Source organism: Mirounga angustirostris, unplaced genomic scaffold (genome assembly GCF_029215605.1).
Source record: "Mirounga angustirostris isolate CCGP_5_RB_7025 unplaced genomic scaffold, mMirAng1.0.hap1 SCAF_9, whole genome shotgun sequence".
NCBI lineage: Eukaryota > Metazoa > Chordata > Mammalia > Carnivora > Phocidae > Mirounga > Mirounga angustirostris.
In genome coordinates this window covers 141,653,277-141,670,840 of record NW_026991717.1, presented here as the reverse complement: position 1 = coordinate 141,670,840, position 17,564 = coordinate 141,653,277, and the positions used below count along the sequence as shown (strand labels likewise).

General features: G+C 59.7%; 1 protein-coding gene across 1 annotated transcript; it reads right to left on the bottom strand.

Annotated features, from left to right (window-relative positions):
• Nucleotides 1–3,536: 3,536 nt before the first annotated feature.
• AMN (amnion associated transmembrane protein) lies at nucleotides 3,537–12,775 on the bottom strand. The gene is made up of 12 exons (XM_045902042.1): nucleotides 12,733–12,775; nucleotides 11,907–12,025; nucleotides 11,535–11,579; nucleotides 5,833–5,920; nucleotides 5,488–5,705; nucleotides 5,214–5,351; nucleotides 4,985–5,093; nucleotides 4,800–4,876; nucleotides 4,424–4,601; nucleotides 4,159–4,348; nucleotides 3,713–3,811; nucleotides 3,537–3,630 (listed from the first exon to the last, which is right to left on the bottom strand). Exons 1-12 carry the CDS (start codon nucleotides 12,773–12,775, stop codon nucleotides 3,537–3,539), a joined length of 1,398 nt encoding a protein of 465 aa, XP_045757998.1.
• Between the last annotated feature and the right edge of the window lie 4,789 nt (nucleotides 12,776–17,564).

Below are 17,564 nucleotides of genomic sequence, written 5' to 3'. Positions count from 1 at the left end.
GACCTAGAGGGTATTATGCTAAGTGAAGTAAGTCGGAGAAAAACAAATACTGTATGACTTCACTTCTATGTGGAACCTAAAAAGCAAAGCAAACAAAACAGAAGTAGGCTCACAGACACAGAGGACAAGCTGGTGGTTGCCAGAAGGGAGGGGGCGATGGGTGACCTAGGTGAGGGGATGAGGACGTGCAGTCTCCGGTTGTAAAACAAATAGGATGGGCATTGGAGCCAGCAGCATGGGAAAGACAGCTGATGGCACGGCCACAGCTCTGGATGGTGACTGATGATAACTAGACCTATCGCGGTGACCATTTCGTGGATCGCTCCAGCCCAACAGGCTGAGCTCGACGCTCTCACTTGGCCTTGTATCTTAGCCAAGGGCCAAACCACAAACATCTATACCAACCGTCAGCATGCTCTGGGGTAGCCCAGGACTTTGGGATGTTAGGGAAACAGCGAGGTTGCCTTACCTCTAATGGGAATAAAATTTAAAATGGCTCTTGTGCCCCGAAAGTTTTAGATGCCATACTTTTGTCAGCTGCTCTATGATTAAGGTCTCAGGCATTTCAGACTTGACTCCCTGGAGGCAAAGGGAACCACCTCGTTGATATTTCTACCAAGAACACTGCTCTCAAAGAAACCAACAACCAAACCTCTGTCGTGGTCCAAAGGGATGCTCCCCCAAATGACAGTCTAGAAAAATCGACAAGAGAGGCCCACCAACTGGCCCCAGAGAAGGAAACCAATACTGGAAATATAATTGTTCAATAAAAAGAGAGAACTCTGGCTGAGACCAAATAACAATCCTGTCCTGCCTGAGACTCTAAAATTCCCATTACTGACCACTGGGCATGCATTCAGTCATTGGTCTGCTGATAAAACGATAGGCTTTATGAACTAATGCCGATAGGGAAATATCAGTAAGGCCACAGAGCGTGGTCACCTTGCTTGTCCATACCGCTCTCAGGCATTTTTTTTTCAAGTTTTAATTTAAATTCTAGTTAGTTACCATGTATGATAAAATTGGTTTCAGGAGTAGAATTTAGTGATTCATCACTTACAAACAACACCCAGTGCTCATCCCAACAAGTGCCCTCAATACCCATCCCCCATCTAGCCCATCACCTCCCCCCCCCCCCCACCTCCCTCCATCAACCCTCAGTTTGTTTTCCATCGCTAAGTCTGGAGCATTTTAATTGCCCAGTGGATCATCTGAGGTTTGGCAAGTGGGTTTTATTCAGTTTCTCCCATCTCATGGATAGAATCTGATTTAGTCTTGGGTTGTATGTTTTCTCACTGGACTGAGGCTTTCCCTTGTAGACAGGCAATAGCAAAAGTCCTATTAGAAAATATCATTAAGGGGTACCTGGGCAGCTCAGTTGGTTGAGCGTCTGACTCTTGATTTCAGCTCAGGTCATGAACTCAGAGTCCTGGGATGGAGCCCCGCGTCTGAATCCACGCTCAGCAGGGAGTCTGTGTGGGATTCTCCCTCTCCCTCTGTCCCTCCACCCACCCCCCTCTAAAATAAATAAATCTTTAAAAAAGATCATCCCTACCTGGGGAAATCTCAAACTTTACAGGTCAGGTGACTCAGCAGGTCCATGCTGTTCGGCGGGCTGGAAAGCACTTACACTCGACCTCCCACCCTCAGTCCTCACTCAGGGCGAGAACACCTAAGGCATTATTAAGACTCAACTGGCAAAATCTGTGAAGACCCTTCAACTATCCCAGCCCAAAGCACTGCCATTGGTCCTTCTAAATCTCAGATCCACCTGCGTTGGAACGCATAAACGCTGGCCCTTGGAGGTTAAGGGCACCCGAATGCACCTGGCTCCTGCTTGTCCTGACCCGCAGCTGCTAGGAGATACTCCAACAGGGAAAAGACCTAATTCCTTCTACTGAGAACAACTATGCTTCAGGAGAACAAGTTTTGTCACAGCATGCTCCCGTGAGGAGACGACCTCGAACATCACAACTTGCAACTAGACATTTCCGCTCCTCCAGGAAGTCTCTTCAGCCTTGTTGGAAGGGCCCCTATCCGGTGCTGTTTGCCAACGCTGCATAATCATGCTGAAGTGTGTACCCACTGGCCATCAGCCCTTGGCAGAAACAGGTGATGCCAGCCCAGTGCTTCCCGGTGATCTCCAACCCGTTCAACCTCAACTTCAGATGGGAAATGCCTGACGTCTTCCTCCAAACCTTCCTTTTTTTCAAATGTGGCCTTACATGCTTCTTTTTCTTTTTAAGATTTTATTTATTTTTTGACAGAGAGAGACACAGCGAGAGAGGGAACACAAGCAGAGGGAGTGGGAGAGGGAGAACAGGCCTCCCGTGGAAGCGGGGAGCCCGATCCCAGGACCCTGGGTTCACGACCTGAGCGGAAGGCAGACGCTTAACGACTGAGCCACCCAGGCGCCCCGCCTTACATGCTTCTTATTGCTAAGAAGAAACTTTCTTACTACTCCGATGTGGGACCCAACACCCAGGAAAGGTCTCTCCTGGCACGGAGGGACACAGATGACCCGCTAATAAACTATTTCTTAAAGGGGAAAGGGCAGAGGGAGAGAGAGTGAGCCGAAGCAGGCTCCATGCCCAGCATGCAGTCCCACACGGGGCCGGATCTCACAACCCTGAGATCATGACCTGAGCAGAAACCAAGAGTGGACGCCTAACAGACTGAGCCCCCCCAGGTGACCCTACTCTCCATCGGTGGTGCTTTTGAGGGAAGGTCTTCATCAAAAGAAGGAAATGTGAGCCCGAGTAAAGGGCGCTGTGTTCGCAGAGCCCGCGGCCGGCCGGGCAGCTCTCCCACCGCGCGCGCCTGTCCTCCGTCCCACGGGAAGACGCGTCCTGTACCAGCAGCAGGAGTTTCCTCGGGAACAGCCAGCCGGTGAGAAACCGGCAGCGCCCCGAATCCTCACTCTGCGCCCACGGACATTCGTTCCCAGCCGCCTCTCCCGACTCCCCCCTTTTTCTCCATCACCCTGTCCCTCCTCTCCTTTGGTCTCCAGACTTGCCTGCCTGTGGTTTTGCCGCAGCCTGACCATCCGGCCGCGCAAGGCCTCTGCCGCCCCAGAATAAACCCATCCTTCTGCTGGGATGACCGGCTGTTTTACTGGCAAGGCCGACAGCCATTTGGCATGATGTTGGGGGTGCCCCGGTCGCCTCCCCTTGCACCAGGGGCAGCCCCCTCCGTGTTGTGGGTGCAGCTCTGCAGACAGCAGTTTTCTGGTGGACCCATCCTATAGCAGTGCCCGGAGCTGCCCTTTGCGGGTGGCCAGAAGGGAGGACTCAGGACCACCGCCCACCAGTGGACGGACTGACGAGGGCGCTGGCCGGCTCTCCACGCTCAAGCATAGGCAAAGGGCTGGGGGCACAGGAGACAGCTGATGGCAGGTGCAGGAAACCTCTTTATTGGGCAAAGCCTATCCTTGGCCTGCAGGGGACAAGGAGTGTGGAGAAGGGCGCGGGGATGTCGTAAGGTCCGAAACGCGGACATTTCGCGGGCGCGGCGGGAGGCAGAAGTGACGGGGCTGCTCAGGCCTCCGCCTCCGCGAAAAGCGGGTTAATGAAGTAGCTGCGGCTGGCGCTGCTGTTTTCCACCTTCGGCGCGGGAGGCTGCGGGGTGCGTAGAATCAAGGGGCGGGGGCGCAGAGTCAAGGGGCGTCGGCGCCCGGCACGGCCGCGGGGAGGACCGACACCCCCACCCGCCCCTCACCGGCTCCGCGCAGCCCGCCACGTCGAACACCGGGTTGGAGAAGCCCAGGGGCGCCACGACGGGCGCGGGGGCCGCTTCGTCGCGCCTACTCCACCTGGGGAACAAGGAGGCACGTGAGCCCTCAACGCGGCTCAGCACCCCCCCCGGTACCGGACCCCCTGCCTCCGCGGACCCGCCCCCCGGCCTGAGCCTCCGCCCCCCGGCGGATCCGCCCGCGGTCCTGGGCCCCGCGGCCACGCCCCGAGTACCTGAGGCCCCGCCCCGCGCGGCTGAGGCCCCGCCCCGCGGCCCCGGCCTCCGCCCCCCGGCGGATCCGCCCGGCTGTCCTGGGCCCCGCGGCCACGCCCCGAGTACCTGAGGCCCCGCCTCGCGTGGCTGAGGCCCCGCCCCGCGGCCCCACGGCCTCCCGGAGCCCCCGACCCCGCAGCCCCGCCGGCGTACGTGGGCCTCGGAGCGCGGCGCAGAAGCAGCGCCCCCGCCACCAGCGTCAGCAGCAGCAGGAGCCCCCCAGCCGTCACTGCGCCCGCCAGCTCCGCGCGCAGCCCTGAAGCGTCCAGCCCCTCGGCCGCGCCGTCCCCGACAGGCGCGCCCGACTCCCGGGCGGTCGCCGACAGGACCCCAAGGGCCTCGCCTGCAACGGAGGGCGCCGGCTCAGTCTCCCCCACGCGGGCGGAGCAGGGGCCGAGAAAAGCGCACCCGCCGTTACCGTGCTCGGCGACGTCCGCCAGGAGGGCACGGGCCAGCCGCCCCGCACCGCCCGTCTGGGGCCCGGTCTCCGCCAGCACCACCTGAATCTCCGTGTCCGCCTCCGCGCCTGCGGCCCCGCGCGGCCGGGGCGGGCGCGGCACCTTGGACACGGCCACCTGCAGCCCCTGGGGCTGGGGCTGGGGCTGGGGCTGGGGAGGGAGACAGGGTTGTCCCAGGGACTTCGCCCTCGGACCTGCGGGGCGTTGGCGGCAGGCACGAATGGTGCGCAGGCGCGTCAATGAGGCCAAGTGGGGCCCGGGGTCCCCGCGGGGGAGGAGGTCCCGGGTGGGGGCGGGGGGTGACAGGGCGAGGGTGGAGGGGCGCGGCCCCATTACCAGGAAGGCTTGCAGCAGCCGCGCCCGGTACCGCTCAATGTCAAAGCTGGGCCCGGGGGTCAGCGACACGATGGCTCCTGCGACAGGAGGGTAGCGGTCGGCGGCGCGGGCCCGGGACCATCAGGGAAACTGAGGCTGGGGGCAGCCAGGGTAGCTAGGCCCACGTGCCGGGAGGGGGCGCTCACCGCAGAGCTCACAGCACTGCCCCTCGGGCCGGAGGGCGTCGCGGCAGGCGGCCGGCGGGCAGCGACCGCCCAGCGGCTGGAGCAGGGCCGCGCAGATCCAGGGCTGCGCCTGGAGGAGGGAGGCGGCCGTCAGCGCGCAGACGGCGAGGGCCTGACCGCGGCGGCAGAGGGTCGCGCGCCAGGCCCCCACCCGAGCGGGCCCCGCCACCGCGCCGCGCGCCGCGCTCACCTCGGCGTTGCCGCAGACGCAGCCCGACGGGTCGGCGCAGGCCTCGGGGCCCACGCTCAGGGCGCCCGGCCCGTGGAAGCGCAGGCGGCCGGCGCGGGACGCCAGGAACGCAGCCAGGTCCTCGTCGCGCGTGAACGACTGCGAGTGGCCGGGCCGCGAGCGGCGCCCGCCCGGGGAGGGGACAGCCTCTGAGTGCTCGGGACTCACGGGGGGGGACTGGCAGGGGCGGAGGCGCGGAGAGGAGCCCCGAGCCCCGGACCGCGCGCCAGCTCACCTGGCCCAGAGCCCGGACGCTGCGGACGCGCGCGGGGCGGGCGCCCGGGCCGAGGCCCACGCGGAAGGAGGCGTCGGACGGGAAGACGACGTCGTCGTGGCGGCAGGGCACGCGCTCGGCGTCCACGGAGAAGAGGCCTTGCGCCGCGTCCCCGGAGCGCCACAGGCGCGGGTCGTGCCACGAGAAGCGGTCGGCGTCGAGGAAGAGCGCGGGGGCGCCTGGGCGGGCGCGCGTCCCTGAGCTCCGCAGGAGCGGCGCCCCCCAGCAGGCCCCGCCCGGCCCCGCCCTTCCTCCGCGACCCGCCCCCGGACAGGCCCCGCCCCGCCCCGCCCCCGAGCCCCTCACCTGTGCCACAGCCCGGGTCCCTGCTGGCGTCCGGGGCGCTGAAGCCGGCCCCCGAGGCCAGGACGAATTCCCCGTCCCGCGGCAGGAGCTGCAGGAAGCACGGGCGGAGGCGACGCCTCGCGGTGGTCCAAGGTGCCACAGGGTCCCTCCCCCGCCCCCGCGGGCCCGGGGACGGGAGGTCAGGGGCTGGGGGCGCCTGGCCCTGGCTGAGGGTCAGAGAAGCCGCAGGGAGCAGGACTGCAGGCCAAGGAGCCAAACCCAGCCTGAGACCTGGGGGCGTGAAGAGTTTGCGGCAGGGTGGCACTAGGGTCATTGCCCTCTCCCATCACCCCCGAGGACCTGTGCGAGACAGGAACCCAAGCCGCGGGGGAGTGTGAAGGCAGCCCTGAACTGTGCGAAGGCGAGGGGGGAGGTGGCAGGGAGCAGCACTGTGACAAGAGGCAGCCCCGCCGACAGGCCCCGGGAGTGAGCCCTGGAGACAGACGGATGCGCCTCAGGAACGGGGGAAGGCGTCGCAGTGCGAGGCCTGAACAAGACCTCGTTTTTGGAAAAGAACCAAAGGGGGTTGAGCCACTACACTGTGCCCGAAAGTAATATAACACTGAATGTTAACTATACTGGAATTAAAATTAAAACTTAATAATAAAAAGAACCAAAGAGGGGGATATAAATTACAGAACACAGAATAATTGAAAGGAAGAGCACACTAGGCGAGATAAACATGCGGACTGGCCCAGCTGGAGAAGGTCCAGCTGGAGAAGCCCCAGCGCCTGGGGTGTCCCTGCGGAGGGACTGCAGGGCAGAGCAGGAGAAGGTGGAGCCCCCACGAGAGGAGGGAGGATTGACAGCACGGGGCCAAACTGCAGATACAAACGTGGGTGGGTGGGGGGGATATTTGAAGAAGCAAGGAGGATGCATTTTCCAGATTTGAAGAAAGCTGAGAAACCTCTGATGGAAAGGCATCATGTGGCATGGGAAGCAAGAAAATCACACCCAGGCACGCAGCAGTGTGTTTAGGAACGTCAGTGACACAGAGAACATTCTAAAAGCTTCAGAGACAAAGAACAGATCACCCAGGAACACAAAAAAACTCAGAGGTCAGGTTTCTGAGCAACAATAATGGATGCAAAAAGACAATGTAATGATATTTTATGTATTAAAGGAAAAGAAGTTTCCATCTAGAATTTTATATCCAGCCAAAGCTCCATTCAAATGCAGGAGCATCAGGAAAAGACTTCAGACCGCAGCAGAGACCTGCCCTGAAAACATGCTTGGTTGGAGGAAGAAGGAAAGAAATGGGAAAGAAATACATCAAAAGGTCTTGTTTGTGGAAAGACACGGACACTGAAAAGCTTAAGAAAATAAAAAGGACTGCCAGACTTGAAAACCTGGGTGAAATTTCTAGAAAAATCCAAAATGTCAAAATCGACACAAGAAGCAATAGAGAATTTGCATAGACCAGCAAACGTTAAAGAAATTAAAATGCCAGTCGCTTTCCAGCACCCTTATTTTTACACGTGAAGTACACTACACTCTCAAGGAACAACTGATTTCTTCTTACAGAAGTTGTTCTGCGAAACAGAAAAAAGAGTGAAAACTGCCCGGGCCATTTCATGAGGTCTGTGTTGATCTTGATTCCAAAACCAGATGAAGAAAAATTGTAGGTTCGTTCTACTTATAAACGTAGATGCAAAAAAAAAAAAAAAAAAAAATCCCAAATAAAATATCAGCCAGCTAGGGGCACCTGGGTGGTGCAGTCGGTTGAGTGTCCGAATCTTGGTTTTGGCTCAGGTCATGATCTCGGGGTCGTCAGATCGAGCCCTGCACCGGGCTCCACGCTCAGTGGGGAGTCTGCTTGGGATCTCCCTCTCCCTCTGCCCCTCCCACTCATGTGCTCTCTCTCTAAAATAAAGAAATAAATCTTTAGAAGTATATATTAGTGACTAGATCCATTACTACATTTTAAAAATGCATGGTGATCATGGGGTTCCTGTCCCAGGACTGCTCCCATCCCCACTTCCCAGTAGTATGTATGATGGTGTCCCAGCTAATGGCAGTGAGGAGTCTTAAGCCAACAAAATCGGTGTATTAGGGCAGAGGGAAGTCAGGTGTCTTGCAGAAGGGGCATGCTCTGACCTGCATCTACAGGAAGGTGCCAGGAGGACATTAGTCTCACTATGACAGTTCAAACTCAGAAAACCTCATTAACAGGCTCAAAGGAAGGAGGGGGCAATCGTATCTCACTTGATGTAAAAAAAACAATAACAACAACAACAACAACAAAAAACACCAACAAACTTATTTATGATTTTTTAAGAAGCTGCTAGCAAGCTAGTAATAGAATTTCCACAATTCAATAAAGTTTACGTACCAAAACCCTACAGCAAACATTACACTCAGTGGAGAAACGTGACATACCTTCTCTTTCACATTGGAACAAGACACGGATGCCTGCTTTTGTCACTTTTGTTTAACCTAGGGGGAGGGGTCCTGGACAATGTTATTTTTTTTTAAAGATTCATTTATTTATTTTATTGAGAGAGAGTTGGGGGGAGAGAGAATCCCAAGCAGACTCCCCACTGGGCATGGAGCCTGACACAGGGCTTGATCCCACGATCCTGAGATGACGACTTAAGCAGAAACTAAGAGACAGACGCTTAACCAACTACTCCACCCAGGCGCCCCCTGGACAATGCTATTTGGAAAGAAAAAGAAATAAAAGGAGTCAGGACTGGAAGAAAGGTGGAGCAACTCTCGTCATTCATAAAAATAAACCACTAGACGTGTAATTTTTAAAAATAGAGTACTGTTCACAAGAGAAACCACATTACAAAGTGTTCATGAATGGACCGATCTATACAAGACCTCTATGGGGACCTCTAGTATCGAGTTTTATGATGGATGATATGAAACATTTGCAGAGAAATTCATGGCCTGATGATAGAAAGCGGGTGTTCATTCCCAAACAAAATTCCAGGGTTTTGTTGTGGCTGTTGTTACCCGATAAACCTACCCTCCAGTTTCTCTGCAACAATCCGATCCACAGAGACCTAGTTGGCCCTGTGGCGGAAGAGTGGCCGGGAGAGTTGCCCCAGTGGGCATTAAGCCCACCCACAGAGCCACAGCGTGAGGACTGCGCGGTGCCGGCGGGAACAGGCAAAGGGACAGGGGAGAACTCAGAGCGCCCTGCACCCAGGGCGGCTGAGGCACAGCCAAGGGGCGAGGCTGGTGGCCCGGGGGAAAGAGGTCAGAAACTGGGCTTATTCTAAGGAGAAGAATAGAGCCGGCTGCCTAGCTAGTGCCCCACTCAAGCGTGGGCCCCTGATGGCGGAACTGCGACGTAACCACTTATTACACATGTGCTCGGCTATGGCTGAGACTCAGCAGCAGCAAAGAGATTCCTAAAACGCCACGAACACCCGTATAAGGCAGCCGATTTTGCAGCATAGATTAGGAGGGCAGCTGTTCGGCGAAGGGCACCACACGCAAAAAGTTCACAGTGAGAAGACACTTGCAGTCTCTCAAACCAACCATGGATCGATGGATAGAAAATATGAGATTCCATTCCAGACCAAGAAAACTGGGTGAATAGAAATGGGAGGGGAGAGGGGGTTCAGGAAGGGGAAAATCCCAGAGGGGGAAGCTCTAAACCTGAGATGTGTGAATTAAAACACAGCTGTGGTTGCACCTTTCACTAGGGCTACATCTGGGCAGCCAGATAATGCTGAGCACAGGGGCTCGTGGAGGAGGGCCCTCCGTGCAGCGAGGCTGGGAGGCGGTCTGGGGCAGCTCTGGGCCCATTCAGCCTGTTCCCGGGCCCCTGGACAGTTCCCACCTGGGTCTTCCAGCAGGGGTGGGAGAGTGGGGGGAAGCCCCCCAGTGGAGGAGGAGAGGCTGGGGAGGTGAAGGGGTGCCCCACAGGCCCCCGGGAAAGGAGTTGGTACTGCCATTTGGACAGCTGGAGATAGAAAGAAGGGCCAGAGAGAGGAACCTGTCAGGCGATGAATGAATGAATGAATGTCTCTTTTAAGATCCTCAAGCTCTTCCAAAGGGGATCATGAAAATAACTAAGTCAGCAGAGAAGGGCCCCAGGCCCCAGGCCCCCACCCCGAGGGTCCCGCACCTGCTCTGGATGCCCCTCTTCCTGCTCCCGGCTGCTGCCTGCCTGGTCGCCACAGTTAGGCACGGGCAGGGGGAGTGGGCTCTGGGCCCATCTGCCCTCCCATGCCTCCCCTTGATCCTTCACCTGCTGCTGCCCCCTTCCGCACCTTAGTCTTTGGGTTGGACAGATGGAAAAGGGCATCCTGACCCCGGATCTGCCAGGACCAGGGACCACCAGTCTCTGCCCGATGCCCCCTGCCCAGGCAGGGACAGCTCTGGCTCACAGGTAGGGGTAGGGGTCCCTTGCACTGATTTGTCCTGCCCCATGAGTGGCCGGGTCCCACCGCCAATGCGGCTTTTGGAAACCATCCATTAACCAACACATCTCAGGGAGTGGAAATAAGGCCTGGGGTCCCCAGATCCTGCATCTGGGCAAGAGATTGGGTGGGGCCGGGGCTACCAGATGCCTCCCCCAACTCACCTTTCTACACAAAATCCAGTGGCCTCTAGATGACGGCCCCAGCCCTGGCACCCACACCCAGAGCACGCCCCCCACCAACTCCACCCTTACTCAGAGCCAGCAACCCTCACATCAGTCCCACCTTGCTGGCCAGTCTGCTGTTGACAGGACAATGATCAACCCAGAGGACAGCGGGGGCTGTGGAGGTGCTTAACTAGGAGGGGACCCTGAGATTCCCGGGTCCCAGGAAATGACACTTTAAATCGGGGAGCCGGGACCCTTTCTGCAAAGGGCCAGTCAGTAAATACGTTGAGCTTTGAGGGCGACACAAGACTCCCTCATGGCCACTCAACTCTGCCTTGTGGTGTGACGCGGGCCATAGATGTTAGCGACCAAATGCGCGGGGCTGTGTGCTAATAAAATTCTATTTATTGAATTCTATATTTCCCGTGCCACAAAAGTGTTCATCTTTTGGCTTTTTCCCCCCAACCATTTAAATATTTCAAAACCATTCTTAGCTCCGGCCATGCGGCTGCATTTGGCCAGTACGTAGCTTGCCAACCCTGCCCTTTAACAAACAGCGGAAGTCTTTCTCCCAGGCCACATCAGAGCCCTTAACACATCCCGAAAGCTCCAGACAAGTAGGTGGCTTCTCCCAAATTTACTGGTCATGGAACCTCTCTTTCCCTCCTAATCCCCACCATTCTCTGGAACACTAGCGTCCTGCGAAGCAGTTTGAGAGAAAGACCCCCGAGATTTCTGATGGGGGGTTTTAGGTACCAGACAGAGAAAGGCTTTGGGGAGAAGGGTGGGGGAAGGGTGTTTCCTGGAGAGAACCTTAGAGAAGACAGACTACTGCGGGCTGGAGGCCAGAAGCAGAGGGCACTGGGGACAGGAGGCGCCCTCTGAACCCCTTTCCAAGGCTGGGGCACAGCCTGAGCTGGGACCACAGGACCAGAGTCTGCCCTCCCATATGGGTCCCCCAACCTCCCAGAAGCCCCTCCAGAGGACAAAGGCCCAAGGCCTGCATGGTTTCCCATGTGGGTGGGGGCTGATCTCAAGGCAAGAAAGGTGCTTCCAGAGGACCAGGCGGGACCACCAGCCCCCCTCCATCCCCGGTCTCAGCCACAGCCCCCCTCACCATGTCCGAGATGCTGTGACCCTCTCGCACCAGGACTGACACCATCTGCAGGAAGAAGTGGTGTTGGCGAGCGGACACCCTTTGCCTCTCCCCAACCCCTGGCCACACGAGTCCCCATCCTGAGCCCCCCCCCCCGGGGGTGGGGAGAAGGCACCTTGGGGGCGCCTGGGTGGCTCAGTTGGTTAAGCGACTGCCTTCAGCTCAGGTCATGATTCTGGAGTCCCGGGATCGAGTCCTGCATCGGACTCCCTGCTCGGCAGGGAGTCTGCTTCTCCCTCTGATCCTCCCTCTCTCATGCTCTCTGTCTCCCATTCTCTCTCTCAGATAAATAAATTTTAAAAATCTTAAAAAAAAAAAAAAAGAAGAAGGCACCTTGTTTGTGGGGAACTCCACGGCGGCGCCCGCACACGGGGTCCGGTTCTGGCTCCAGTTGGTGGCGGGTTCGAAGTCGGTGTTGGGGACCCAGAGTTTGTAGGCGGCCCGGGTCAGCGCTGGGGATGGGGATAACTGAGTGCTTCCTGCTCAGACGCCCCCACGCACAGGCGGAAGGAAGGTTGGCCGCAGATGGGGTCGCCAGGGCGGCCCAGACCCTGCGGGAGCCCGCCTCAGTGCTGACGAACTCCTACTGGATCTGCGGAGCCCGCTCCTATGTGCCCCCTCTAGGGCGCCCGCCAAGATCGCCTCCTCGCCCCGCCCCGCCCCTCCCTTTGCCCGTCGCTGGAGCAGAGCGCGCGGCCGGGCAAGGACAGTGACAACCGACCGACCGAGGTGAAGGGTAGCGGAGGCCTCTGCCAAGTAGAAGGGGCTGGGGGGCGGGCTCTGATTGGGAGTTGTGTCCTGGGGGACCGCGAGGGCCTTAAGAGAGGGGGACAGGGACGCGGGCCTGGGGGCGTACACCGAGGACACGCGCCGGCTGGGGTGCGAAGGGGGAGGGTCAGCGCGCCCTCGGGGACGGGGAAACTGAGTCAGGCTGCGGGGCCCGCACATTCCTGCGCGCAGTCGCTGCTGTGGGCAGGAACTGGGGCCGCGCGCATCTCGCACACCGACGCCGGCGCCCGAGGGCAGGGCCGAACCCCGGGGGGCGGGTGGACTCTGGCCGGGGGCCTCGCCTCCCCAAGGCCAGGGAGCCTCTCCAGCTGCCGCCGCCCCCCCCCGGGCGAGCCGAGGCCCTCGGCGGGGTGGGGGGCCCCCCGCTTACCGCACAGCTGCAGCCACAGCAGGACCCGGCCCAGAGCGCCCATCCCGCCGCGCTCCCGCGTCGCCGCCCGGAGACTTTGCCCCGCGGGGCCCTCCTGACCGGGCGGGGCGGGCCGGGGCGGGCCGGGGCGGTTACACATTTACCCCCGGGCCCCTCGAGGCGCCGGTCGGGCTCGCTCCCTCCCCCACACTCAGCCCTCCAGGACCTGAGGACCTTGGGAGCCCGGGAGGAGGAGCTTGTCACGACACCCCTGCTCCGGGACAAGGGTGTGTTGGGGGGGTTGGTAAGCAACCTCCGGTTTCCCTGCTGTCTCTGACCCTGTGCGGCTGGCGCGGCACCTTCTCTGCCCACCTCCTGGGGCTGGGTGCCCACACTTCCAAGCAGGGCCCTCCTGCCTCCCCGCCTGGACGCACCGTGGATGGTGGCAGATGGGTGGAGTGGGGCAAGCGCCTATGGACCCACGGGGAATGGCTGGTAGTGGGCGCCTGGTGAGTGAGTGGTGGAGGGTGCGTGCACTGGTTAGCAGTGGAGGAGGAACAGAAGTTTGGGGGATGGTGAGTGAACACATGAATGCACACGGATTGAGGGATGTGGATGGAGGATGAGTAGTGTGAGATTGGGTAGATGTTGCAAGGGTGATGGGGAGTGACGGGTGGTGGATGGAGGGATGGAGGAGAGTGAATTGTGGAAGGGGGTGCCAATGGATGGTGGGTAGTGTTCGGGTGGGGAAGAAGGATGGAAAGCATGGAGGGTAGACAAAAAATGGTGGGTGATGGGTGAGATATAAATTATAGATGTTGGATAGAGTTTGTTGCAATGAATGGTGGGTGAGAAAAGGTGGTGGATTCTGGCTGATGAATGGCTGGTGGATGAGATTGAACGGTGGATGAGTGGATGAACAAGATTTAGGTGGGCTGAGGAGCAGGTTACTAGAGGGCTGGCTGATGGGTGGATGAGAGCATGGCTGGATCAATGGATGGATGGATGGACAGGTGGACCAACTGTGTAGGGGGTGTTGGAGGCATGGGGCTGGGGTGGATGGTGGTGAGTGGGGGAGGATGGATTCGTGGGGGATGGGATGGTAAAGGGTAGGTGGGTGGGTGGACAGACTGGGCACAGTAAACTGGATGATGGACAGTGGGTTACAGGTGGGGCGGGTGGTGAATTGATTATCAGGGGATAGGGTGACCTGTGGATGACGGAGTCGGGCAGATGGCACCTTCTTGGTTATGGGTGATGGCAAGGGGAGGAGTGGAGGGTGGGCCACGGGGTCCAGGACGAGCTGGTGAGGGGAGAGTGACTATGGAACGGGGGATGGAGGGCAGGTGATGGACATGGGTGTGGAGGTGGAGGATTGTGGGTACTACCCGTAGGAGGGGAACGACTTAGCCTTGGGGCTCCCTGGCGCCTTCCTCCCTCCTGGCCACCCTGCCCTCTCCTCTATCCCCACCTCTCCCCTGCAGACCCCTGGGATTAGACCCTTCACTCTGACTGGTCTTTGGGTCTCCCCCACAGCCGATATTTCATCCAAGGAGGATGGGACCTGCCACTGGGAAGGGGCAGGACTTCTCTGAGTGGGAATAGGGAGGGAGCAGACCAGCTTTGCCACCCTTCGGCCCAGTGAGGTGCGGGCACCTTCTCTCAGGAGTACGGCGGAGCCAGCCCTGCCTGGGATGGGGAAGGGGCCTCCCTGGCCCTGGAGTTTGACCTTGTCTGCCTGTTGGGCTGTCAGGAAGCTCCCTCCTCTGAGGAAGCCTTGACCAGGAACAGACCGGCTATTTGGGGGTCACATCCGTTTTGCCCCTTGTCTTGCTTCTCGCTGGGAAGTAGGCAGTTCTGTGGACTGGGCCTTCTTGGGACTCCACCAGGGTGTCTGGCTCTGCTCCCCTCACCTCCTCCCACCACCCCACTTGTGGCTCTCAAGGCAGAGAGCTTGGGAGGCTCAGCGAACTTCACTCCCAGGGCTCAGAGCACCATAGCCATGCCTGAAAGCCCAGGCAGTTCTTCCCAAGGCTGGTGGCATCTTTCTCCCAACTCAGAGAGTGGATTGCACTGAGGCCGAGGCCCAAGAGAGGCTCTAGAGGATGGGATGTTGGGCCTTGGGGAAATGGAACTTTCTGACCACTCCTGCCCCACCTAGGCAGGCCATTCCCAGAGAGACTGTGCTGTCTGAACAGGGCAGCACGCCTGCCTGGGCAGTCAGAGAAGTTCTTCCTAGAAGAGGTGGCGTTAAAGCCAGGACACAGAGGAGGACATAGCTGTAGCCGCAGTGTGAAAGGTGGACTCAAGGCTGCAGAACAGGAGTTGGGGCTGGTGGGCCATGAGATATTGGCATCCATCTCCCCAGCCTGAAGGGGGCATCCTTGAGCAGCAGCTGGACAGGGGCCCAGAAGTGTCCAGCCAGCAGAGGGTGGCCCAGGCTGGAGCCCATGCTGACAGGCAGCAGCCCTGGCCCAGAGCTGCCCGAGAGCGCCTGGACACCTCAGGAGCAAAGACATGATGCAGGGCATGGCTGGACCATGTTGCAGGTGCCTTGTGTTCACAGAAGTCCCCAAACTGCACGCACAGGTGCCCTGGGTACCCGGGTACGCATGTGAGCCCACACTTTGGAATTGGTCGGGACCACAATTGGAAGTAGGAGAAATGCAAAGTCCCAAGGTGAGTTTGTTCCAGTAATCAGGAAATGCCATGAAGCACCTGCTTCAGGCAAGGTTGGATCCAGCGACCAGCCAAACTCTTGGTCTCTGTCTGCCTGCGTGTCTCAGTCTCACTCTATCCTGGCTCGACTGCCCTCGCTGTGTTGGTTTCCTTCTGTGCACAACCTCCTCCACATGGCAGGGAAGACTGGACCCCACACCTCCCTGACTAGGCCACTGTGCATGGTCTCAGCGAGGCCTCTGATTCCTGTTTCCAACGCTGCACCAGTCCCATGGCGCAGGGTTGCTGTGCCCTGATGGGCCACCTCAGCCCTCCCCTGGTGTGAGGGCACGTGAGTGACAGCCCTGCCGCCCTGAGAGTCCCCCCAAGACTTGCAGAGCCATGGGAAGCACCCCCTTCCCATTCTCCCTCTCCCTCTCCTTTCTCTACAGCTCTGTGGAAATGGATTCAGTCCCAAGAACAGTTCCCCAGCTCCTTCACCCCCACCTCTGTCCCTGATTTGCTGTGTGACTTTGGGTAGTCTCCTGCACATCTCTGGGCCTTCATGTCCCTCTGCAACATGAATGATTCTCTTCCCGCACAGGGAAAGGAGGATGAGGTGGGACGACGGGGGTGCAGCCCCTCTTGGCAGGGTTTCCCCTTTAAGACTCTGGTCTCTGCATGAAGTCACCTCTCCAGAGGGGCCACTGTGGGCCTCCCCACTGTCAGCATCCTCCGCCATGTGCCCTGGGGCCTGGAGCACAGGGGCCACCCCCAAAATATGTGTGGGAGGAAGGGATGGCTGACACTCCCCACAGGCGGCCGGGTCACCTGCAGGGCCTGGGGGTCCTGGGATAGGCCCCGGCCCCGACCTGTGACTTCCCTGTCCATGTCCAGATGGCTCCCGGCCTTCCGTTGGTGCGCACTCTTGGGGCCAGGCATGTAGCGGGGGCCGGGCGCACGGCCCTCCTGGACCTGCTGTTGGCTGGGGAGGTGGAGGAGGGACCCACCACACGGTTCTGAGCGGGCTCGGAAGGAGCAGGGATGGGGGAGGGGGGCAGAGCTTGCGGTGACCACGAGGGGCCATTCGGGAAGGCGGCCAGGGCAGGCCTCTGGGAGGAGGCACCACCGCACACAGCGTGTGACCCCTGGGGGCGCCCAGCGGGCCAAGGTCAGCACAGAGTGTCTCCTGCAGGCCGGTGGCCACAGCGGCTGAGAGGACGTCCTCCCGGCCCCAAGAGCGCTTTTCATGGGGGCCTCCTGCCACCCCAGACGCCCTAACACGCTTTCCCCTCTGGGGTGCGGGCCTACCCCCACCGCCAGCTCGCGGCCCGGGGCCCGGGGGAGGGGGTAGCTGCGGGGGCCTCCGAGTTCTGCCTGAGGGTCAAGGCGCAGACCTCCGTGGGCCTTCCGTCCTCCTCGCGGCCGTGGTGCTTCTCACAGATCCTCCTGGATTCAGGATTTGGATTATACCGCTGTCCGCTTTCAGGAAACCCGCGCTTTACACCGAGCCACCCCAGCTCTAGGTCTTCACCCATTTGGGGTGCCAGGAGCATCCTGCAGGGTGAGCCACAGTCACGGAAGACCAGCAGAGCGCAGGCAGGGCTCCAGGGCATGCGCCCCCCTCGCCAGACCTCCACGTTCTTGCTTGAGAGGGACCCTCAGAGACCGGGCATCTCTGACCAAGTGCGCTGGTCGGTGGCCTCAGACATTGTTCTGGGTTTGGTCCTCGGCCCGTGCGCAGAGCAGGAGCACCGGGGGCGGGGAGCCCGCCGCACGGGAGGCCTTTCACGGTCCTGCACCCTTGCTCTGGGCATGTTCTAGTCTGTCCTCAGAAGTCCTGGCTGAAAGGGTTTGGGACAGAGTAGCCCCACCCCGTCCCCCGGAGCCGCGGGTGGCGAGGGTCCCAGCGCACCACCTGGCCGTCTCCCTGGTCCCAGCTCGCCGGGAGAGCCGGGCTGTCCCCAGGGCTGACTCCAGGGACCAAGGCCAAGGCCGTGGCTGGTCTGATTGCCGTGCTGCTACGCTCAGTCCTGGGAGCGGTCTGGGCTCAGGGGGAGGAGCTGCTCAGAGCACCCCGTTTCTCATCGCACACGCTCTCTGCTGCTGGACGGCAGCCCGGATCTGCAGCCGCCTCTGCCGGGGGTCTCCCGGGGCGCCTCTGGCCCACGTGCAACCAGCAGGGTGCACTCTTC

Excerpts from the sequence above, each read along its gene's own strand:
- AMN (XM_045902042.1), bottom strand. The coding sequence starts at position 12,775 with ATGGGCGCTCTGGGCCGGGTCCTGCTGTGGCTGCAGCTGTGCG. Across the intron at positions 5,352-5,487 it reads GCGTCCGGGCTCTGGGCCAG|TCGTTCACGCGCGACGAGGA; the intron begins GTGAGCTGGCGC and ends GGCCACTCGCAG. Across the intron at positions 4,602-4,799 it reads GGCTGCTGCAAGCCTTCCTG|CCCCAGCCCCAGGGGCTGCA; the intron begins GTAATGGGGCCG and ends CCCCAGCCCCAG.